General features: G+C 58.3%; 1 protein-coding gene across 1 annotated transcript; it reads left to right on the top strand.

The window, feature by feature from the left end:
- Nucleotides 1-176: 176 nt before the first annotated feature.
- On the top strand, nt 177-9,291 carry LOC141972564 (uncharacterized). Its single transcript, XM_074930458.1, has 9 exons — nt 177-249; nt 495-887; nt 1,457-1,557; nt 2,013-2,106; nt 3,610-4,002; nt 5,467-5,865; nt 6,310-6,706; nt 8,261-8,598; nt 8,694-9,291. The coding sequence occupies exons 1-9, from the start codon at nt 177-179 to the stop codon at nt 8,852-8,854; spliced, it is 2,349 nt and encodes a 782-aa protein (XP_074786559.1). The 3' UTR covers nt 8,855-9,291.
- The last annotated feature ends 13,315 nt before the right edge of the window (nt 9,292-22,606 follow it).

Raw genomic sequence — 22,606 nt, 5'->3', positions numbered from 1 at the left:
GGGGGGTGCAAGTGGGGAGCAATGGTGGGCACTGGTCCACGGTGGAGAAGAGGGAGAGTTAGGGGAGGAGGAGGAGCAGGAAGAGGAAGGATGAGGGAGAAAGTGTTGTATTGGTAGGAGGGGACACACACGCACACACACGCACACATAGCCCCCGTGTCTTTACACACACACCGATGGTACAAGGGCTCCAGCAGCTGGCAGCACCGTACTGGGTGATACTGGTCTGGGCGGGAGCTGCTGGAGGAGGTGGGTGCTCTTCATGTGCCTTAAGAGCCCCCAGCTGAGCCCCTTTGGTCCCCCCCCAGGCGCTGGGACAGCCGAGCAGAAGGAGGAGCAGTGCCAGCCCAGGGCAGAGCAGAGGGGGATGCTGCAAGGGCCCCAAGAGGAGCCCCAGAGCCCCGCGGTGGCCGTGGAGCACGATGGCCAACAGCAGCCCCGGGATACGCAAGGGAGCCGCGGAACGAGGGAACCCCGAAAATGCTCTTTCAAAGGGACGTACGCTGAACAGACTCAAGGAGCCACAACCCAACCACTGAGTATCTCCAGAGAGAAGGAGTACAGGTGTGAGCAGTGTGGGAAGGTCTTCTTTCGCGGGGGCAGCCTGAGACGTCACCAACGGATCCACACAGGAGAGAAGCCCTTCACGTGCCAGGATTGTGGAAAGAGCTACACGCAGAGAGGAAACCTCTTCCGTCACATGAGGACACACATCAAGGAGAAGCGCTTAGTCTGCCCCACGTGTGGGAAACGCTTCTCCCTTACATCAGACCTAATGAAGCACAAACGCGCCCATAAAGCAGAGAGACCGTACGTCTGCCCACACTGTGGGAAGAGCTTCCAGCAGAGTTATCACCTCAGGAGGCATCAGGCAGCCCTTCCCCAGGGTGAGTCCTCCCGGGGGGTTTAGCGTGAGATGTCACAGGCCCTGGGGGAGCTGTGGGTGGCGATGGCTGAGTGCAATGGATTTCTCTCCTGCAGGCACCGAGCCCCCAGCTGGAGGCAGGACAAGCACCCCCGGTGCTGGAGGAGGAGTTGGAGAGCAAGGAGGAGCAGACACCGCCGGGACAAGGGGAGGGCGTGAAGAACACCCACCCAGCCACCAGCAAGCCGGTGGCCCGCGCCACGCGGGGGACCTCTAACTGCCCCGAGGGTGGGAAGATCTTCCGCGGGAGTAACAGCAGGAGACGTCACCAAAGAAATCACCCGGGAGAACGACCCCACAAGGGCCCAGATGGCGGGAAGACCTGCAAGGACTTCTCCAGCCTCATCTCCCAGCACAGGGCCCAGAAGGGAGAGAGACCGTACAAGTGCCTGGAGGGTGGGGAGAGCTTCACCCTTCCTGAGCAGCTCCCACCTCGCCACGCACGACTGTCTCCCCGCACAGGAGAGCTCCCACCCGTGCCTGTTCTGCGGGCAGTCATTCAGCGTGGGCACCGGGTGTCTTGTCCACCAGAGGCCCCCTTGGAGGAGGTGCCCGTGGGCAGTGCAGGAAATTACGGCAAAAAGTCTTGGCGGAAGCAAAAATCCATGCAGGTCCCTGCAGTCAAAATGGAGGTATGGGATGCTCCTGTCCTTAGGTAGGTGCACGCAGACGTAGATGGATACACACAGAGCCAGGGGGTGAGTCCGTCCCCTACAGGAAATCAAAGAAACACGGGTTTTTTCTGAAGTTTGTGTCAAATAAATTGGATTTTGCTCCCACCGGGTTTCAGAGTTGTGTCCCGTTTGTTGCAGCGTGGAGAGATTTGGGGGTGCGCAGGAGATGGGGAGGGGGGACGCAAGCAGGCGGCTGAGGGGACCCGACCCCAGAGCTATTCCTGGCCCGAGGGCGTCCTGCTTCTCCGAGCCTCCTCCAGCCTCTCTGCCCTCGGGGGCAGGATGTTCCCCTCCCCTCCCTTCTCTCCCCCCTCCAGGGCAGAGTCGTTAGCCAGACATCCCTTGGTTATGCAAAGCCGGGGTGACCCCCCCCTTACCCCCGGGTCCCTTCTCTTGTCCCAACACTCTTCCAGCCGCGCCTGACCCTGGCATTGGTCTATTCCCGAGCTGGGAACGAGCAGAGCAGAGAATTTCCTGAAGACATCCCAGCCCTGGTGCTGCCGGGGGGTGAGGTTTGGGGGGGTGAATGTGGGAAGAAGGGCGGGGGCTGGTCTGGGGCGCAAAAGAGGAGGGTGGGGGCTGGGGAGGACAAAGGAAGGGGAGGGCGAGGGGTCGGATGGGCAGACGTGTGCCCCCACCCGCATCTCCTTCCACCCCTGTGCACAGCCGGGTCATCCTGGGCCGGGGGGTGTATCCTGCCCGCACACCCCCCCTTCCCTGCAGGGATTTCCCTGAGGGATGGAGAATCCGCATCCCGGCGCCCCCAGGGGACCTGCTGCCGCCTCTCGGGGTGCTCAGCACCCCCTGCCCGGGGCTCAGCACCCACCCGGCTGCACCCTGTTGTGCTGGTTTGGGTGTGCAGGGGCTGGGAGCGGGCAAGGCGGTACGGGGGGGCTCCTCGGAGAAGATGCTCAAAGTTTCCCCGGCTCCAGGTCGGACCCGCCCCTGGCCAAGGCCGAGCCAATTAGCAATGGCGTCGCGCTTTGAGACAAGGGATTTAAACAGGGGAAGTTGGGAGGAGGAGGAGAAAGAGGAGGAGGAAGAGGAGGGGGGAGGGAAATAGCTCTGGAAAGAGCGAGGGAGAGGAAGGACGACACGAGGCGGGAGGTGCCCTGAGCAGAGAGTGCCCTGCACCCGTGGAGCCCCACGGGGGAGCAGATGCCCCCCCAGAGCCCCTGGGAGGGACCCAGGTGGGAGGAAGATCGTGGAGGACTGTCTCCCGTGGGAGGGAGCCCAGGGCGGAGCAGGGGAGGAGTGTGAGGAGTCCTCCCCCTGAGGAGGAAGGGGCGGCAGAGACAAGGGGTGATGGAGTGACCCCAAGCCCCATCCCTGCCCCCTGCGCCGGGGGGGTAGCAGGGAGAGAAATGGGGAGCAAAGCTGAGCCCGGGCAGGAGGGCTGGGGGGAAGGGCTTTGGAGATGTGGTTGTATTTCTCACTGTCCTGCTCTGCCGGATTGGTACATCGGGGGTGGGGGGTTCAAATGCCATTGCTGTTCTTTCTTCCTCCCCGATGGAGTCTCTCTGCTGCCCCAGACCATAACGGGGGAGTCCCACGTCCCCCTCCCGTCTTTGCCTTGATAGCCCCTGTCCTTTGTTTTAATTATTTCGCCCCCATCCCTGAGGAGGAAGGGGCGAGGGAGAGTCTGGGGGGGGCTCAGGTGCCCTCGGGGCTCGAAGCCCAACACGGTGCTAATGGGCAAGGCCCTGGGGGTGTGAGGAGGAGGAGAAGGGAAGGGAGGGAGCCGAGCAGGCAGAGCCATGCAGGAGGTGGGTGCTCTTCATGTGCCTTAAGAGCCCCCAGCTGAGCCCCTTTGGTCCCCCCCAGGCGCTGGGACAGCCGAGCAGAAGGAGGAGCAGTGCCAGCCCAGGGCAGAGCAGAGGGGGATGCTGCAAGGGCCCCAAGAGGAGCCCCAGAGCCCCGCGGTGGCCGTGGAGCACGATGGCCAACAGCAGCCCCGGGATACGCAAGGGAGCCGCGGAACGGGGGAACCCCGAAAATGCTCTTTCAAAGGGACGTACGGTGAAGACCCTCAAGAAGCCTCAACCCAACCACAGAGCAGCTCCAGAGAGAAGAAATACATGTGTGAGGACTGTGGGAAGGTCTTTGCTAGTAGCAGCAACCGGACTCGTCACCGATGGAACCACATGGCAGAGAAGCCCTTTAAGTGCCAGGATTGTGGGAAAGGCTTCACACTGAGTACGTACCTCCTGAATCACCAGAGAGCACACACCAAGGAGAAGCCCTTTGTCTGCAGCACGTGTGGGAAATGCTTTTCCTGGCCCTCGAACCTCCATGTCCACCAACGCGTCCACACAGAAGAGAGACCATACTCCTGCTCGTGCTGCGGGAAGACATTCAGGCAGAGTGATTCACTCAAACGGCATCAGGAATCCGTCCATAATGGTGAGTCCTTGAATGGGACTTAATCCCGTATCACGTTGTGCTCAGCAATAAAATGGAGAGGAGTGGGTTTGGGGGTGGTGTTCCGCCAGAGTTTGGTGCTGAACTGGCTGGACCTCCATCTTCCCATGGGTAGGTGGTGAGTCATGGCCTTGTCCTGTCAAACAATATTTTACCTGCACCCATGTGTTTTCTCACTTTTCCTCTTCTTTTCTCAATCCTGGGTTCACCCAGACTGAGTGGGAGCAGCCAAGAGCCCAAACTTGCACCATGCTGAGCTGACTTATCTCCATCCCCGGCCCTCTCAGGGGATGGGGGGATTTTTGTAATGGGGACCAAGGGTGGGTGCTGGCATGGTATGGGGAAGGAGGGATGGAGGAAGAGGAACAGGGGATACCCACAAACACAGCCCCAATCTCCATGGTCATTCATTGACTTGCACCCCCATCTCCTTGCACACTTGTGAACCGCAGGCAGGGTACAGGCACAGGTTTGTAGCATCCTCTGAGTCCACGTCATGGGCGAACCCTGAAAGTGCCCTCTCCTGAGCAACCTCCTGGGCTTAGGGGCCTCATACAAGGCTGAGCAGCTTTCCCTCAGCACTGCAACATCCTGCCCCGGCCTCTGTGGGGTGCTCAGCACCCTCTGCCCGGGGCTCAGCACGCACCTGCCTGCTCCCTGCTGTGGTGGTTTCTGTGTGAAGAGCTTCTGGAGTGGGGGAAGGATCTACAGGGCAACTACTGTGATAAATTTCTTGAAGCTCTCCTGGCTCCAAGCTCTGGCCAAGACTGAGCCAATTAGAGGTGGAGTTGTACTCTGGGACATGGTATTTAAAAAGGGGAACCTGAGAGGAGCAGGAAGGGCATGAAGGTGGGAGGGAAATAGCTCTGCAACCAGCGAGGAAGAGGAAGGACGACCCGAGGCGGGAGGTGCCCTGAGCAGAGAGTGCCCTGCACCCGTGGAGGGACCCAGGTGGGAGGAAGATCGTGGGAGGGAGCCCAGGGCGGAGCAGGGGAGGAGTGTGAGGAGTCCTCCCCCTGAGGAGGAAGGGTTCACTAATGGGGGATCTTCCAGCCACCAGTAGCGGGTGGAAGCTCTACCACAGCTTTGCAGCTGCTGAGGATGCAGCACTGGAGGGGGGACTGTGCGTACAGAGGAGGCGATGAGCAGGGGAAGGGGTCAGGGCAGAAAAGGGGGGGACCCCCAAGGAAAGGCTGTAAAAGGGGCTGCAGCGCAGTACAAGGGGGTCTTGTGTGCCTTGGCCATCGCCGTTGGTCCTGTCGTCGTTATTCAATCTCTGTCTGAGCTCTTTGTGGCCCCAGCGCTGGCTCCTGGGGGGACTGGTGTGAGCGGGTCTGGGGTCATCTGCAGGAGTGGGGCTGGGGGTGTCGGGCCCCTGCTCTGTGGTGCGGGGTGATACGTGAGGGAGTAAAATACCCAGAGAACCCCAAAATTGCTCTTTCACAGGGTTGAATGGTGAAGAACCTGAAGAATCCACATCCCAACCGCGGAGTAGCTCCAGAGAGGAGTTCAAGTGTGAGGACTGTGGGAGGGTCTTCACCTGGCGAAGCAGCCTGAGTCGTCACCGACGGATCCACACGGGAGGGAAGCTCTACCAGTGCCCGGATTGTGGGAAGAACTTCACGCTGAGAGAGAACCTCCTGCGTCACCAGAGGATGCACACCAAGGAGCAGCCGTATCTCTGCACCACGTGTGGGAAACGCTTCACCTGGCAGTCAAACCTCATTACCCACCGACGCATCCATACGGAAGAAAAACTTCACGCTTGCTCGCAGTGTGGGATGATGTTCCAGCAGAGTTGTCAACTTGAGAGCCATCAGAAATCTGTCCACAATGTCCAAAACGGTGAGTCTTCAGAGGGGACTTAACCCAATATCCCGTTGGGCTTGGCAATAAAATAGAGAGGAGGGGATTTGGGCGTGGCTCTGGGCTAGATTTTGGCCAGGATCTGGCTGGGCATCCATCTCCCCATGGCTGGGGTTGAGCAGTCACCTCCTCTGGCCTCTTGAACTATTTTTACCTCCACTCATGGGTTTTCTCACCTTTCCCCCTCCCGGGTTCACCCCCAGAGGGTGGGAGCAGCCAAGAGCCCAACCCTGCCCCATCCCGACCTGCCCCATCTCCATCCCCAGCCGTCCCAGGGGGTGGTGGGAGTTTTGGGAGGGTGAAATAGGGGACCAAGTGTGGGTGCTGGTCCCGGATTAAGAAGCGGGAAGGAGGGGGGAAGAGGAGTATCAAGCACAGAAAGGATGAAATATTCAGAGAACCCCAAAAAATACTCCTTCAAAGGGACATCTGCTGAACATCTTCAAGAATCTACAACCCAACCACGGAGGAGATGCAGACAGAAGAAGTGCAAGTGTGAGGAGTGTGGGAAGGTCTTCATGTCTGTGAGCAGCCTGAGCCGTCACCGCAAGATCCATATGGGAGAGAAGCCCTTCAAGTGCCAGGATTGTGGGAAGAGCTTCACGGAGAGCGGGAGCCTTGTGTGTCACCAGAGGACACACACCAAGGAGAAGCCCTTTCTCTGCACCACGTGCGGGAAACGCTTCTCCTGGCGCTCCAACCTCCTTGTCCACCAACGCACCCACACGGGAGAGAAGCTGGACGCCTGCTCCCACTGCGGGTTGACCTTCCGGCATGGCGATCACCTCAGGAGGCATCAGGAAGCCGTCCACAATGGTGAGTCCTTGGGTGGGTTCAACCCCATATCACATCATGCTCAGTAATAACATGGAGAGGAGGGATTCTGGGGGCACGTCTTGGCCAGATTTTGGTCAGGAACTGGCTGGGCATCCATTTTCCTGTGGCGAGGGGTTTGATGGACTTTTCTGGCCTCCTCCCATCAAACTCCTTTTGCATCCACCCACGGGTTTTCTTGCTTTTCCTCTTCTTTCCCTCATCCCGGGTTCACCCCCAGCAGGTAGGAGCAGCCAAGACCCCAACCCTGCCCCATCTTGACCTGCCTCATTTTATCATACGACCTCCCAGGGGGTGGGGGGAGTATTGGAGGAGGGAGAAGGTGAGGACAAAGGGCAGGTGCTCATTCGAGATCGGAAGGCGGGATGGAGGGAGAGTATGTGCAGGAAGGGGACACAGCACAGCCTGCCCCCGCCTACATGGTCACCGTGGCAGTTGCACCCTCATCTCCTTGCACTAGTGCACCACCGACAGGGAACAGGTACATGCAGGTACCACTGGAGAGTATGAGCAATGGGGGGGACCCCAAATGTTGCCAATCCCGGGCAACCGCTTGTCATGGGTTTCATGGTAGGGACTGAGCGCCCTTCCTGCAGCACTGCAACACTTGACTGATGACTCTCGGGGTGCTCAGCACCCCCTGCCCAGGGCTCAGCACCCACCCGGCTGCACCCTGTTGTGCTGGTTTGTGTGTGGAGGGGTTTGGGAGCAGGGGAGGGGGATACAGGGGGGTGTCCTGGATGAAAGTGCTCAGCTTCCCTGGCTTCAAGTTGGACCCACCGCTGGTCAAGGCTCAGCCAAATAGATGTCAGCTATGCCTCTGGGACAAGGGATTTGAGAAGAGGAATGTGGGAGGAGGAAGAGGAGAGTAGAGGGAAATAAGTCTGAAAGCAGGGAAGGTGAGGAAGGATGGAAGGACAGGAAAGATCCTCTAGAGTAGAGAGTGCCCTGCACCCATGGACACCCACGGGGGCACTGATTCCCCTCCACAGCCCCTGGGAGGGACCCAGGTGGGAGGAAGATCGTGGAGGACTGTCTCCCGTGGGAGGGAGCCCAGGGCGGAGCAGGGGAGGAGTGTGAGGAGTCCTCCCCCTGAGGAGGAAGGGGCGAGGGAGGGTCTGGGGGGGCTCAGTTGCCCTCGGGGCTCAAAGCCCAACACTGGGCTAAGGGGAAAGGCCCTGGGGGTGTGAGGAGGAGGAGAAGGGAAGGGAGGGAGCCGAGCAGGCAGAGCCATGCAGGAGGTGGGTGCTCTTCATGTGCCTTAAGAGCCCCCAGCTGAGCCCCTTTGGTCCCCCCCAGGCGCTGGGACAGCCGAGCAGAAGGAGGAGCAGTGCCAGCCCAGGGCAGAGCAGAGGGGGATGCTGCAAGGGCCCCAAGAGGAGCCCCAGAGCCCCGCGGTGGCCGTGGAGCACGATGGCCAACAGCAGCCCCGGGATACGCAAGGGAGCCGCGGAACGGGGGAACCCCGAAAATGCTCTTTCAAAGGGACGTACGGTGAAGACCCTCAAGAAGCCACAAGCAAACCATGGAGTAGCTCCAGAGAGAAGAAGTATAAGTGTGTGGACTGTGGGAAGGTCTTCACTCGCAGCAGTGTCCTGGCCCATCACCAACGGATCCACACAGGAGAGAGGCCCTTTAAGTGCCAGGACTGTGGGAAGAGCTTCAGGCAGAAAGGAAACCTCATGTGTCACCAGAGGACACACACCAAGGAGAAGCCCTTTCCCTGCACCACCTGTGGGAAAAGCTTCTCCTTTAGCTCTGATCTCATCAAGCACAAATGCACCCACACAGGAGAGAGACCATACACCTGTTCCGACTGTGGGAGGAGCTTCCAGCAGAGTTATCACCTCAGGAGGCATCAGGCAGCCCTTCACCAGGGTGAGTCCTCCCGGGGGGGTTTAGCGTGAGATGTCGCAGGCCCTGGGGGAGCTGTGGGTGGCGATGGCTGAGTGCAATGGATTTCTCTCCTGCAGGCACCGAGCCCCCAGCTGGAGCCAGGACAAGCACCCCCGGTGCTGGAGGAGGAGTTGGAGAGCAAGGAGGAGCAGACACCGCCGGGACAAGGGGAGGGCGTGAAGAACACCCACCCAGCCACCAGCAAGCCGGTGGCCCGCGCCACGCGGGGGACCTCTGACTGCCCCGAGGGTGGGAAGATCTTCCGCGGGAGTAACAGCAGGAGACGTCACCAGAGAAATCACCCGGGAGAACGACCCCACAAGGGCCCAGATGGCGGGAAGACCTGCAAGGACTTCTCCAGCCTCATCTCCCAGCACAGGGCCCAGAAGGGAGAGAGACCGTACAAGTGCCTGGAGGGTGGGGAGAGCTTCAGCCACAGCTCGAGCCTTTCCACGCATCGGAGGCCCCGCACTGCAGAGAAACCTCCTTCCTGCTCTGCTGTGGGGAATCCTTTACTCCGAAGCAAACACTCATCTTGCACCAGCGGATCCCCCCCGGGGAGATGCCCAACCCCTGCCCGCAGTGCCAGAAACAGGGAGGAACCCGCGCGTGGCCTCGAAACACTCCTCCTAGCCATCAGATCGATCAGTAAATTGTCCACCCGTGGCAACAACACTCCGGGTTTGTACTCTCTGCGCCACTGTTCTCACGCTGGGACCACGGAGCGTGGGGCAGGTTTGGGGTCCTTGGGGAAGGGCCGTCCAAGAGAGCTGCATCTTCCGCCCGGTGCTCGGGTTTTCCCAGCCCAAAGCAGAAACAGTCTGGCTCTGCTCGACCACCGGCACACGGAAGAAAGCCCCTTCCAAACCCAGGCCTGTAAAATCAGTCTCCCTGTGCGGGACCGAGGCGAGGGGGGGATACGGATTGGGGAGCACAGGGTGCCCCCGGAGCTCTCACCTTCCCTCCTCTCCAGTCCTGTCCAACCTGTGCTCAGGAGAGTGAGGTTTCCTCACCACTGGGACTGGAGCACTGAACTCTGATGGACGTTCCCTTCCCTGTCCCCCTTCCAGACAGGATTGAGTAGAGGGGCGAGTCCTTTCCGAGCTGCCAGGTTGCTGGGATTTTGTTTCTTCCTTACGGGCTGGGCCCCTGGTTTCCGGCTCCGTCTTTTGCAGAGTCACATTCTTGGCTCGTGCCGGCGTTCCCGATGGCCACACTCTGGCCATTACCGCATTGTCGTTCACCCCCCGTGCCAGACGCCAACACCCCCCCCGAGCAGAGGGATTTATTTCTGGGGAGTCGGCGCAGAGCTGGGGGCTGGTGGTAATTCCCCCCGGCCAGCGCCCCGCCCCAGAGAACCCCCCTGGATTTCTCCACTTGGGAGCACACGCAGACACCGGGGCTGGAGTGACCGGGGGGTTTCTTATCGCCCTGTCCCTCGCGGGTTCCCAACGCGCCTCGTGGCGATGCCAACACACAGGGTCTTGTCATTGCTGGGCCCAGCTCCGAGGGGGGGGACGCGGCTTCTTGGGCTTCAGCTGAGTCGGCATTCGGGGTCTGCCCCCTCCCTCGGCTTAATTACGGCGATGGTGTGTGTGTCCCCTCCTGCTGGTCCTGCTCCTCCTCCAGCCCTCCCCCTCCTCCATCCCTCCTCCTTCATCCTTTTCCTGTTCATTCCCCGGCTCCTCCTCCTCCAGCCTTCCCCCTTCTGCTCGTCCTTCATCCCTCCTCCTCCTCGTCCTGCTCCTCCTCCATCCCTCCCCCTCCTTCATCCTTCCTCCCCTCCCCCTCCTCCATCCCTCCTCCTTCATCCTTTTCCTGTTCCTTTTCCTGCTCAGCCCCTTCCATCCCTCCCCCTTCTGCTCGTCCTTCATCCCTCCTCCTCCTGGTTTTGCTCCTCCTTCAGCCTTACTCTTCCTGCTGCTTCATCCCTCCTCCTCCATCCCTCCCCCTCCTCCATCCCTCCTCCTTCATCCTTTTCCTGTTCATTCCCCGGCTCCTCCTCCTCCAGCCCTCCCCCTTCTGCTCGTCCTTCATCCCTCCTCCTCCTGGTCCTGCTCCTCCTCCAGCCCTCCCCCTCTTCCAGCCTCACTCCCCCCCATCCCTCCACCCTTTCAGCACTTGACCCGCCCCCACGCCTGGTCCCCACTTTCACAGCGCCCCCCACAACACCCCCGTCCCCCCGAGAGGGCAGCGATGGAGATGCACACCCCCCCTTCCCTGCAGGGATTTCCCTGAGGGATGGAGAATCCGCATCCCGGCGCCCCCAGGGGACCTGCTGCCGCCTCTCGGGGTGCTCAGCACCCCCTGCCCGGGGCTCAGCACCCACCCGGCTGCACCCTGTTGTGCTGGTTTGGGTGTGCAGGGGCTGGGAGCGGCGGAGGGGGGACAGGGGGGGCTCCTGCGAGAAGATGCTCAAAGCTCCCGCGGCTCCAGGTCGGACCCGCCCCGGGCCAAGGCCGAGCCAATTGGCGGCAGCGGCCGCGCCCCTGGGATCAGGGATTTAAAAGCGAGAAGGTGGGAGGGAAATACCTTTTCCAACAGCGAGGGAGAAGAAGGACGGAGGAGCGGGGAAGGTTCGCTGAAGCAGACTCCCCTGCTCCCACTGATGCGCCGGAAAATACTCTCTAAGCCCCGAATTTTTTAAAGCAGGTATGTTTATTCCGGCGCCGGGGTGCAAGGGGATTTCCCCACCAACGAAGGGAAGCTGCTACAAGGATACTTGAAATTTCTAATGTACAGAGACCTGTGCTAGAGGACATTTAGTTTTAACGTTAACCATCATTTGTGTTTTACCAGCTTTCATTTTCCCTGTGTTTTACTGCAATGTCTATACTTTCGTTTCTACTTTTTCTTAACTCCCCTCTCTAGTCGTTCCCCACTTTGAAGATGTTTTGAAACCTTTAACTCCTTGCTTAGTAAAGAGAAAACAGACCTTGGACAGTCTAAAAAAAAAAAACACAAAAAAACCCCAAAAAACCTCCCCGAGTACATCCCTAATAGCAGGAACCTAAAGAAAATAAGTGCTTAAGTAGACGCCAGTGTCAAGAGAAGTGCGGAAAGCTGGAACCAGCAGGTGCTGGAGGATGGATGAGGGACCTCTGTGACCGTCTATGGACACGGGAAACCTGAAGTTTACTAATGGGACATTATGAGAAAGGCTGTGGGGACCCCTAAGGAAGGGAGAAGACCCTCACTTTATTTTTACTACGCACGCTCATCCTATGTAAATGAATTCTAAGAAGCCATTAGCATGAGATTGCCTTTTCTGAGAGATCTGATGCATATGTGCGCTTTTTGTGTATGTTAGAATTTTGTTAGTAAGCGAGGCACTGGTGGTGGAGCCATCCCCAGCGCTGTGAATAAAGAATCCCTGCTGAACAGTTTTACTCAAGCCTGACTGTGGAGTGAAGCCCTTTGTTTCACAGAGTTTGCACCCCAACAGCACATTTTGTCGGAAATGTGTGGAGTGTGGATATCCATGTTCGTTGCATGACACAATACGAGTATCCATACGCATAAGTAAGGCTGGGTTAGTTCTAGAGGCTGGTGTCAGCAGGTTACGTTCTCTTTGCACCTGCTCGTTGCGGTCTGGAGATCATCCTCGGGGGTCTGCTGGAGGAAGGCTCACAGTCCTCCTCACCTTGTACTTTCCAGCCCGTTCCTTGGAGCTATGAGCAGATTTTCCTGAGTAATTTCTCGAACCATGCGAATGCTCCCAGCCGGTTTACTCCTTCTATTTTATCTAAAAGCACCAGCATAATAGTTTCTCCTCTCCCTACATGGCTGTCAGGACTCTGTAAGGACTCGGCTTGTTAGAGCACATCTGCTTCCCATGAACATGTCTCTTGTTTTGACATCACGGTAGCTCTTGGCAAGTTTCCACAGAACGCTCAGGGCACGCAGGAATATTTATTAATCAATATATAGAAATAATTTTGTTTAAGTTGTTATAAGGAAATAAGTTGCAAAGCAGGTGATCATATCCCTGTATCACCATGGAGACCCACAGGGGACCAGATGCCCCCCCAGAGCCCCTGGGAGGGACCTGTCCCCATCCAATGTCGGGGGAGGTTTCGATACGAACCCAAGAACGAGATTAAGACACAAACGAGGTCAAATGCCGTGTACCCCAAGCAGGTTTTTCTTATTAAAAAGGTGAAGAGGGGGTAGCGGTAGGACAGAATGGAAGGAAAAGGTGAACGGTTGGACTAGATGATCTTCAAGGTCCTTTCCAACCTAGATGATTCTGTGCGAAAAGGCAGAAATAAAGCAAGGAAGCGGGATGGGATGCAAGAATAGTCACTGCCATGGATCCAGCAGCGTCCTATTGGTCCTCAGTCTCCCGTCCTTCGATGATAGATGCACACACACCTGGCTTTGATGGTAGATGCACAAAGAGAAAGATTTTTCTGCTGCTTTTTTAAGCCCAGCAGACCCGATGCTCGCCTTTAGTTTTTTGGGTTTTGGTGTTTGTTTTTTTTTTTTTTTCCCCTCTGGTCCAACAGGTTTTGTTGCATCCGGCTTCAAGGGCAGGACCGTTTGCCTCTTATCAGTTCATTAGCAATGCATGCATGGAGTCTGGCCTACACAATAGAGCCACAAAGGGCTCCAGGATGGAGCCAGCTCAGTCCGTGTCTGCCCCTTTGAGGTTTATGTAAAGATTCCAGACAATGCAACTGCAAAGAAGTTGGGGGGGTGCATCCTTCAATCCACCTGGGCAGCACCCCCCCAGAGCGATTCACAGGCTGCAGCAGCTTCTCTTGGAGCTTTGCACAGACACAAGCTTTGGGACAGTCATAGGACAGTTCAGTCTCTCCGGGGACCCAGGTGGGAGGAAGATCGTGGAGGACTGTCTCCCGTGGGAGGGAGCCCAGGGCGGAGCAGGGGAGGAGTGTGAGGAGTCCTCCCCCTGAGGAGGAAGGGGCGGCAGAGACAAGGGGTGATGGAGTGACCCCAAGCCCCATCCCTGCCCCCTGCGCCGGGGGGGGAGCAGGGAGAGAAATGGGGAGCAAAGCTGAGCCCGGGCAGGAGGGCTGGGGGGAAGGGCTTTGGAGATGTGGTTGTATTTCTCACTGTCCTGCTCTGCCGGATTGGTACATCGGGGGTGGGGGGTTCAAATGCCATTGCTGTTCTTTCTTCCTCCCCGATGGAGTCTCTCTGCTGCCCCAGACCATAACGGGGGAGTCCCATGCCCCCATCACCTCCTTTTCTGGATCCCCCCTGGTATTTGGTTTAATTTTTCCTCCCCATCCCTGTTGGCGAAGGGGTGATGGAGCATCTGGGTGGGGCTCAGGTGCCCTCGGGGTTCGAAGCCCAACATGTTGCTAACTGGCAAGGCCCTGGGGATGTGAGGAGGAGGAGAAGGGAAGGGAGGGAGCCGAGCAGGCAGAGCCATGCAGGAGGTGGGTGCTCTTCATGTGCCTTAAGAGCCCCCAGCTGAGCCCCTTTGGTCCCCCCCAGGCGCTGGGACAGCCGAGCAGAAGGAGGAGCAGTGCCAGCCCAGGGCAGAGCAGAGGGGGATGCTGCAAGGGCCCCAAGAGGAGCCCCAGAGCCCCGCGGTGGCCGTGGAGCACGATGGCCAACAGCAGCCCCGGGATACGCAAGGGAGCCGCGGAACGAGGAGACCCCGAAAATGCTCTTTCAAAGGGACGTACGGTGAGGACCCTCAAGAAGACACAACCCAACCACGGAGTATCTCCAGAGGGAAGGAGTACAAGTGTGAGCACTGTGGGAAGGTTTTCGGCTGGGGGAGCAACCTGAACCGACACCGACGGATCCACACGAGGGAGAAGCCCTACAAGTGCGGGAGGAGCTTCATGCAGAGAGGGGCCTTCCTCAGTCACCAGAAGACACAAACAAGGCCACAGCGATTTCACTGCAACACGTGCGGGAAACCCTTCTCCTTTATATCGGACCTCATCAGACACCAACGCACCCACGTGGAAGGGAGACCGTACACCTGCTCACACTGTGACATGACTTTCTGGCAGCGTGATCACCTCAGGAGGCATCAGTTAGCTGTGCAGAACGGTGAGTCCTTGGCTCGGTCTTAAATCCGTATCACGTCGTGCTCAGAAGTAAAATAGAGAGCAGTGGGTTTGGGAGTGGGAGTTGGCCACATTTTGGTCAGGAACTGGCTGGACACCCATCAACCCATGGGTGAGGGTGAGTGATGGTCTGTCTCTCTGTCATCTGTTGAACTATTTTCTGGCCCATCCCCGGCCATGCCAGGGGATGGGGGCAGGTTGGGGGGGTGTGAATGTGGGGACCAAGAGTGGGCGCTGGTCCAGGGTGAATAAGGAAGTGGTATGGGAGAGGGGGAGGGATGGAGGAGAAGGAGGAGCAGGAAGATGAAGGAGGAAGGAGGATGAGGTGTAGTAGTAAAGGGGAGACACACACACACACACACACACACACACACACAGCCCCTGTGCCTTTACACGCTCAGTAACGGTACAAGGGCTCCAGCAGCAGGCAGCACTGTACTGGGTGATACTGGTCTGGGCGGGAGCTGCTGGAGGAGGTGGGTTCTCTTCATGTGCCTTAAGAGCCCCCAGCTGAGCCCCTTTGGTCCCCCCCCAGGCGCTGGGACAGCCGAGCAGAAGGAGGAGCAGTGCCAGCCCAGGGCAGAGCAGAGGGGGATGCTGCAAGGGCCCCAAGAGGAGCCCCAGAGCCCCGCGGTGGCCGTGGAGCACGATGGCCAACAGCAGCCCCGGGATACGCAAGGGAGCCGCGGAACGGGGGAACCCCGAAAATGCTCTTTCAAAGGGACGTACGGTGAAGAGACTCAAGAAGAAACAACCCGACCACGGAGTCGCTGCAGACAGAAGGAGCACAAGTGCAAGGACTGTGGGAAAGTCTTCATCTGGGAGAGCAGCCTGAGCCGTCACCGATGGACGCACAAGGGAGGGAAGCCCTACAAGTGCCACGAATGTGGGAAGGGCTTCACGGTGAGTGCGCACCTGCTGAGTCACCAGAAGATACACACCGAGGAAAAGCCCTTTGTCTGTATCACGTGCGGGAAACGCTTCTCCTGGCACTCGAATCTCATCATCCACCAACTCAGCCACAAGGGACAGAGACCCTACACCTTCATGCACAGCGGGAAGATCTTCTGGGCAAAGTCTCACCTCAGGATTCATCAGGAATTCATCCACAACGGTGGGTTCTCTGTGGAGGCTTGCACCCATATCACATTGTGCTCATCCATAAAATGGGGAGGAATGGGTTTGGGGGTGAGCGTTGGCTGGGGTTTTGGTCAATAACTGGCTGGGCATCCATCTCTTCATGGGTGGGGGTGAGTGATGAACTCCGTATTTTTCCTCGGTCTGTCTCCCACTGTTTAACTATTTTTATCTTGATCCATGCATTAACTCAATTTTCTCCTTCATTTCCACATCCCGGGTTCACCACCAGTGGGTGGCAGGAGTCAATAGCCCAACCCTGCCCCGTCCTGACCTGACCTATCTCCATCTGGGACCCTGCTGGGGGGTGGGGGGAGTTTTGGGAGGGGTGAAACTGGAAAGCAAGGAGGAGAAGGGAAGGGAGGGAGCCGAGCAGGCAGAGCCATGCAGGAGGTGGGTGCTCTTCATGTGCCTTAAGAGCCCCCAGCTGAGCCCCTTTGGTCCCCCCCAGGCGCTGGGACAGCCGAGCAGAAGGAGGAGCAGTGCCAGCCCAGGGCAGAGCAGAGGGGGATGCTGCAAGGGCCCCAAGAGGAGCCCCAGAGCCCCGCGGTGGCCGTGGAGCACAATGGCCAACAGCAGCCCCGGGATACGCAAGGGAGCCGCGGAACGAGGGGACCCCGAAAATGCTCTTTCAAAGGGACACGTGGTGAAGACCCTCTGGAAGTCACAATCCAACCACGGAGTAACTCCAGACAGAAGGAGCACAAGTGTGAGGAATGTGGGAAGGTCTTCAGCTGGGGGAGCAACCTGAGCCGTCACCGAAAGATCCACACAGGAGAAAATGTCTACAAGTGCTGGCGTTGTGGGAAGAGCTTCACGCAGAAAACAGACCTCTGGTGTCACCAGAGGACACACACCAAGCAGAAGCGATTTTCTTGCACCCTATGCGGGAAAGGCTTCACCTTTCCATCAGAATTCATCAGACACCAACGCAACCACACGGAGGAGAGACTGTTCGCCTTGTCACACTCTGAGATGGCTTTCCAGCAGAGTTACCACCTCTACCTCAGGAGGCATCAGTTAGTCTTCCAGAACGGTGAGTCCTTGGCTGGGTCTTGCACCTGTATCACGTCGTGTTCATGGAGAAAAGGGAGAGGAGGGGGTTTGGGGGTGGGGGGTGGCCAGCTTTTGGTCAGGATCTGGCTGGGCATCCATCAACCCATGGGTGGGGGGGAATGATGGCCTCCTCCTGCCTCCTCTGGCTTCCTGATCTAACTCCACCCACGTTTTCTCACTTTTCCTATTCTTTTCCTCTTTTACAATTACACACACACACACACACACACACACACACACACAGAGCCTCTGTGCATTTACACACCCACTGATCCTAGAAAAACTAAAGCAGCTGGCAGCACCATACTGGGTGATACTGGTCTGGGCAGGAGCTGCTGGAGTAGGTGGGTGCTCTTCATGTGCCTTAAGAGCCCCCAGCTGAGCCCCTTTGGTCCCCCCCAGGCGCTGGGACAGCCGAGCAGAAGGAGGAGCAGTGCCAGCCCAGGGCAGAGCAGAGGGGGATGCTGCAAGGGCCCCAAGAGGAGCCCCAGAGCCCCGCGGTGGCCGTGGAGCACGATGGCCAACAGCAGCCCTGGGATACGCAAGGGAGCCGCGGAACGAGGGAACCCCGAAAATGCTCTTTCAAAGGGACGTATGCTGAAGACCCTCCGGAAGCCACAACCCAACCATGGAGTAACTCCAGAGGGAAGAAGTATAAGTGTGAGTACTGTGGGAAGGTGTTTGGCTGGGCGAGCAACCTGAGCCGTCACCGAAGGATCCACACGGGGAAGAAGCCCTACAAGTGCCAAGTCTGTGGGTGGAGCTTCGTGCAGAGAGGAAACCTCCTGAGTCACCAGAGGACACACACCAAGGAAATGTCCTTTAGCTCTGATCTCACAAATCACAAATACACCCATGAAAGACAGAGGCCGTACACATGCTCACACTGTGGAATGATTTTCTGGCAGATGAATAACCTCAGGGGCCATCAGGCAGCCCTTCACAAAGGTGAGTCCTTGGGGGAGTTTAGCGTGAGATGTCCCAGGCCCTGGGGGAGCTGTGGGTGGCGATGGCCTGGAGAAGCACGTGGTGGGGCTGTGCTGGGACTCCTGCTCCCAGCGTGGCAGCAGTGCGGGGCTGGGAGATGGCCCTGGGCATGGATTTGCTCTGTCCCCAGGTTGGGTTGAACTCGCGGTGGGGATGGTGCTGCTGGGAGCAGGAGGTTGCACTGGAGAGCTCCGAGGAATGGAGCTGCCCTGGAAGAAGCTCCTCGGTGCAGGGGGGTTCCTGAGTTGGGGCAAAGGCTTTGTCTGTCTTCTGCAGGCACCAAGCCCCCAGCTGGAGCCAGGACAAGCACCCCCGGTGCTGGAGGAGGAGTTGGAGAGCAAGGAGGAGCAGACACCGCCGGGACAAGGGGAGGGCGTGAAGAACACCCACCCAGCCACCAGCAAGCCGGTGGCCCGCGCCACGCGGGGGACCTCTGACTGCCCCGAGGGTGGGAAGATCTTCCGCGGGAGTAACAGCAGGAGACGTCACCAGAGAAATCACCCGGGAGAACGACCCCACAAGGGCCCAGATGGCGGGAAGACCTGCAAGGACTTCTCCAGCCTCATCTCCCAGCACAGGGCCCAGAAGGGAGAGAGACCGTACAAGTGCCTGGAGGGTGGGGAGAGCTTCAGCCACAGCTCGAGCCTTTCCACGCATCGGAGGCCCCGCACTGCAGAGAAACCTCCTTCCTGCTCTGCTGTGGGGAATCCTTTACTCCGAAGCAAACACTCATCTTGCACCAGCGGATCCCCCCCGGGGAGATGCCCAACCCCTGCCCGCAGTGCCAGAAACAGGGAGGAACCCGCGCGTGGCCTCGAAACACTCCTCCTAGCCATCAGATCGATCAGTAAATTGTCCACCCGTGGCAACAACACTCCGGGTTTGTACTCTCTGCGCCACTGTTCTCACGCTGGGACCACGGAGCGTGGGGCAGGTTTGGGGTCCTTGGGGAAGGGCCGTCCAAGAGAGCTGCATCTTCCGCCCGGTGCTCGGGTTTTCCCAGCCCAAAGCAGAAACAGTCTGGCTCTGCTCGACCACCGGCACACGGAAGAAAGCCCCTTCCAAACGCAGGCCTGTAAAATCAGTCTCCCTGTGCGGGACCGAGGCGAGGGGGGGATACGGATTGGGGAGCACAGGGTGCCCCCGGAGCTCTCACCTTCCCTCCTCTCCAGTCCTGTCCAACCTGTGCTCAGGAGAGTGAGGTTTCCTCACCACTGGGACTGGAGCACTGAACTCTGATGGACGTTCCCTTCCCTGTCCCCCTTCCAGACAGGATTGAGTAGAGGGGCGAGTCCTTTCCGAGCTGCCAGGTTGCTGGGATTTTGTTTCTTCCTTACGGGCTGGGCCCCTGGTTTCCGGCTCCATCTTTTGCAGAGTCACATTCTTGGCTCGTGCCGGCGTTCCCGATGGCCACACTCTGGCCATTACCGCATTTACTAATTTGTCTGGAATAGTCTCTTCTTTTGCAGGGTCCTTCCCAGTTCAGCAGCATTGCTGGGCTCTCCGTGCATTCTCTGGAGGAATACGGATCTGAGCCGAGTCCTCAGAGAAGGTTAATTGTGCATTTAACTTGCAACGTCACTCTTGACTGAGCAATGGCAAAGGCCATTCCGGCATAGAGAGGAATCTGAGTTAATTTTGTATCCCCACCTGAGCGTTCCCTGGTTGTAAATGTGATTTTAAGCTTTTTTCCCTGGTGCACCAACATTTACCTGAGTCTTGCTTAGCGTCCCCTTACAACTAGTCCCTCCAGAATGGGTGACCCTTCTGCCACTCAGAAAATCCCTTGTTTAATTCCCCAGCTTTTCTGGAACCAGGGGATCAGCTGGGGAGATCTTCATATTCTCCCCATTCTCCTTCATTCGGTGTCATGTGTCCCTACCCTAATCAATTTAGCATCGGATTCCGGCCCGCCTTTTCCTGAAGATTCAGCAGATAAGTTTTATCTCGGCGGCCATTCACATTTCCAGTGCCCTTTCCTGCAAAAAGCACACGGATTCTGACCCACAGGGATACGATCCGAGGAGTTACCCCCCGTCCTTGTCCTGCTTTCCATTCAGCTCTTCCCCCACCTCGACTTTGGCCCCTTCCTCCACCTTTGTTGGGACTCCCAGCAATCGTCGCTGCCAGCAGCAAGGCCGTAATTTTATTCCTTTATGCCTCGGCTTGACTCTTTCCCCTTTTTTCTCTTCCCCCCTGTTCCTGTAAACCTTGGATGTCACTTCTATCCCCTGCGACAGGGACATTGTTACCACATTTACAATCTTGCAGCGCATTCACCGAGGTTAACCAACGTGCAAGCTGTTAATTATTCTGTAGACGTTAAATTTCTCACTTTCTTCTGACCCGGATCTGGGCTGCTCTTCATCTCCACTATTGCTAGAGTCCTGGGATTTCTTTTTTCCATCCCATTGTCCTAAATTTACCAGATTCCCTTTTAGGAGCAACCTGTGCACATCCTCACCCTTCCCACCACCCTTAACACATTTTTCTTACTTCTCAATTTTCACAACTTTTACAACATCCCTTTTTCTTTAGAAACATGAACACTTTTTGCTCATACATACCTTGCAGCAGCGTCACGTATCAACCATCTACATTTTTTACAAGTTTTGTGATCGCATATTAAACAAAAGACAAATCATCAAGGGCAGCTACATCCCATTTCTCACTGACAAATCAACATTAATTGCAACACGGTTTTATATTTTGAAGTTTTATTTTCAGGCCATTTTTCATCACCCTCCAGTTGATCTTGTGGGCACTACTGATTAAAACACTGCTGTAACTTCCTTTCAGTCATGGGAATCGCCTCCTGCTTTATTCCAATTTCTCAGGGTGCCTCCTAGAGGAGAGCAGAGCGGTGTCTCCTGGGAAGTAGCAGCTCCCAGTTTGGTACCGAACAGGAGTTTCCTAATCCGCCCTTTTTACACCAAAAGGTGACCCGGGCAAGGCTGTCAGCGCGGTCCCATCGGGATCCCCAGAACTGTTGTGCCACGAGCGGGGTCGTTCACCCCCCGTGCCAGACGCCAACACCCCCCCCGAGCAGAGGGATTTATTTCTGGGGAGTCGGCGCAGAGCTGGGGGCTGGTGGTAATTCCCCCCGGCCAGCGCCCCGCCCCAGAGAACCCCCCTGGATTTCTCCACTTGGGAGCACACGCAGACACCGGGGCTGGAGTGACCGGGGGGTTTCTTATCGCCCTGTCCCTCGCGGGTTCCCAACGCGCCTCGTGGCGATGCCAACACACAGGGTCTTGTCATTGCTGGGCCCAGCTCCGAGGGGGGGACGCGGCTTCTTGGGCTTCAGCTGAGTCGGCATTCGGGGTCTGCCCCCTCCCTCGGCTTAATTACGGGGATTGTGTGTGTGTCCCCTCCTGGTGGTCCTGCTCCTCCTCCATCCCTCCCCCTCTTCCAGCCTCACTCCCCCCCATCCCTCCACCCTTTCAGCACTTGACCCGCCCCCACGCCTGGTCCCCACTTTCACAGCGCCCCCCACAACACCCCCGTCCCCCCGAGAGGGCAGCGATGGAGATGCACACCCCCCCTTCCCTGCAGGGATTTCCCTGAGGGATGGAGAATCCGCATCCCGGCGCCCCCAGGGGACCTGCTGCCGCCTCTCGGGGTGCTCAGCACCCCCTGCCCGGGGCTCAGCACCCACCCGGCTGCACCCTGTTGTGCTGGTTTGGGTGTGCAGGGGCTGGGAGCGGCGGAGGGGGGACAGGGGGGGCTCCTGCGAGAAGATGCTCAAAGCTCCCGCGGCTCCAGGTCGGACCCGCCCCTGGCCAAGGCCGAGCCAATTGGCGGCGGCGAGTTCTGAGATAAGGGATTGAACCAGGGGAGGATGGGAGGAGGAGGAGGAGGAGGAGGAGGAGGAGAGAAAGAGGAGCGTGGAGGGAAATAGCTCTGCTAACAGGGAGGAAGAGGAAGGACGACCCGAGGCGGGAGGTGCCCTGAGCAGAGTGCCCTGCACCCGTGGAGCCCCACGGGGGAGCAGATGCCCCCCCAGAGCCCCTGGGAGGGACCCAGGTGGGAGGAAGATCGTGGAGGACTGTCTCCCGTGGGAGGGAGCCCAGGGCGGAGCAGGGGAGGAGTGTGAGGAGTCCTCCCCCTGAGGAGGAAGGGGCGGCAGAGACAAGGGGTGATGGAGTGACCCCAAGCCCCATCCCTGCCCCCTGCGCCGGGGGGGGAGCAGGGAGAGAAATGGGGAGCAAAGCTGAGCCCGGGCAGGAGGGCTGGGGGGAAGGGCTTTGGAGATGTGGTTGTATTTCTCACTGTCCTGCTCTGCCGGATTGGTACATCGGGGGTGGGGGGTTCAAATGCCATTGCTGTTCTTTCTTCCTCCCCGATGGAGTCTCTCTGCTGCCCCAGACCATAACGGGGGAGTCCCATGCCCCCATCACCTCCTTTTCTGCATCCCCCCTGGCCTTTGGTTTAATTTTTCCCTCCCCATCACTGTGGGGGAAGGGGTCATGGAGCATCTGGCAGCGACTCAGGTGCCCCCGGGGGTCAAAGCCCAAGGCGGCGCTAAGGGCGAAGGGAAGGGAGGGAGCCGAGCAGGCAGAGCCATGCAGGAGGTGGGTGCTCTTCATGTGCCTTAAGAGCCCCCAGCTGAGCCCCTTTGGTCCCCCCCAGGCGCTGGGACAGCCGAGCAGAAGGAGGAGCAGTGCCAGCCCAGGGCAGAGCAGAGGGGGATGCTGCAAGGGCCCCAAGAGGAGCCCCAGAGCCCCGCGGTGGCCGTGGAGCACGATGGCCAACAGCAG

This window comes from Athene noctua, chromosome 34 (assembly GCF_965140245.1).
Source record: "Athene noctua chromosome 34, bAthNoc1.hap1.1, whole genome shotgun sequence".
Taxonomy (NCBI): domain Eukaryota; kingdom Metazoa; phylum Chordata; class Aves; order Strigiformes; family Strigidae; genus Athene; species Athene noctua.
This window is presented reverse-complemented; position numbering and strand designations above follow the sequence as displayed.

What these genes read in the sequence shown, in the direction of transcription:
- LOC141972564 (XM_074930458.1), top strand. Translation starts at nt 177, where the DNA reads ATGGTACAAGGGCTCCAGCAGCTGGCAGCACCGTACTGGGTGATACTG. An exon ending in TCCCTGCAGTCAAAATGGAG is followed by an intron (nt 1,558 to 2,012) that starts GTATGGGATGCT and finishes ACACTCTTCCAG; the next exon opens with CCGCGCCTGACCCTGGCATT. An exon ending in GAAGCCGTCCACAATGGTGA is followed by an intron (nt 6,707 to 8,260) that starts GTCCTTGGGTGG and finishes GAGTAGCTCCAG; the next exon opens with AGAGAAGAAGTATAAGTGTG.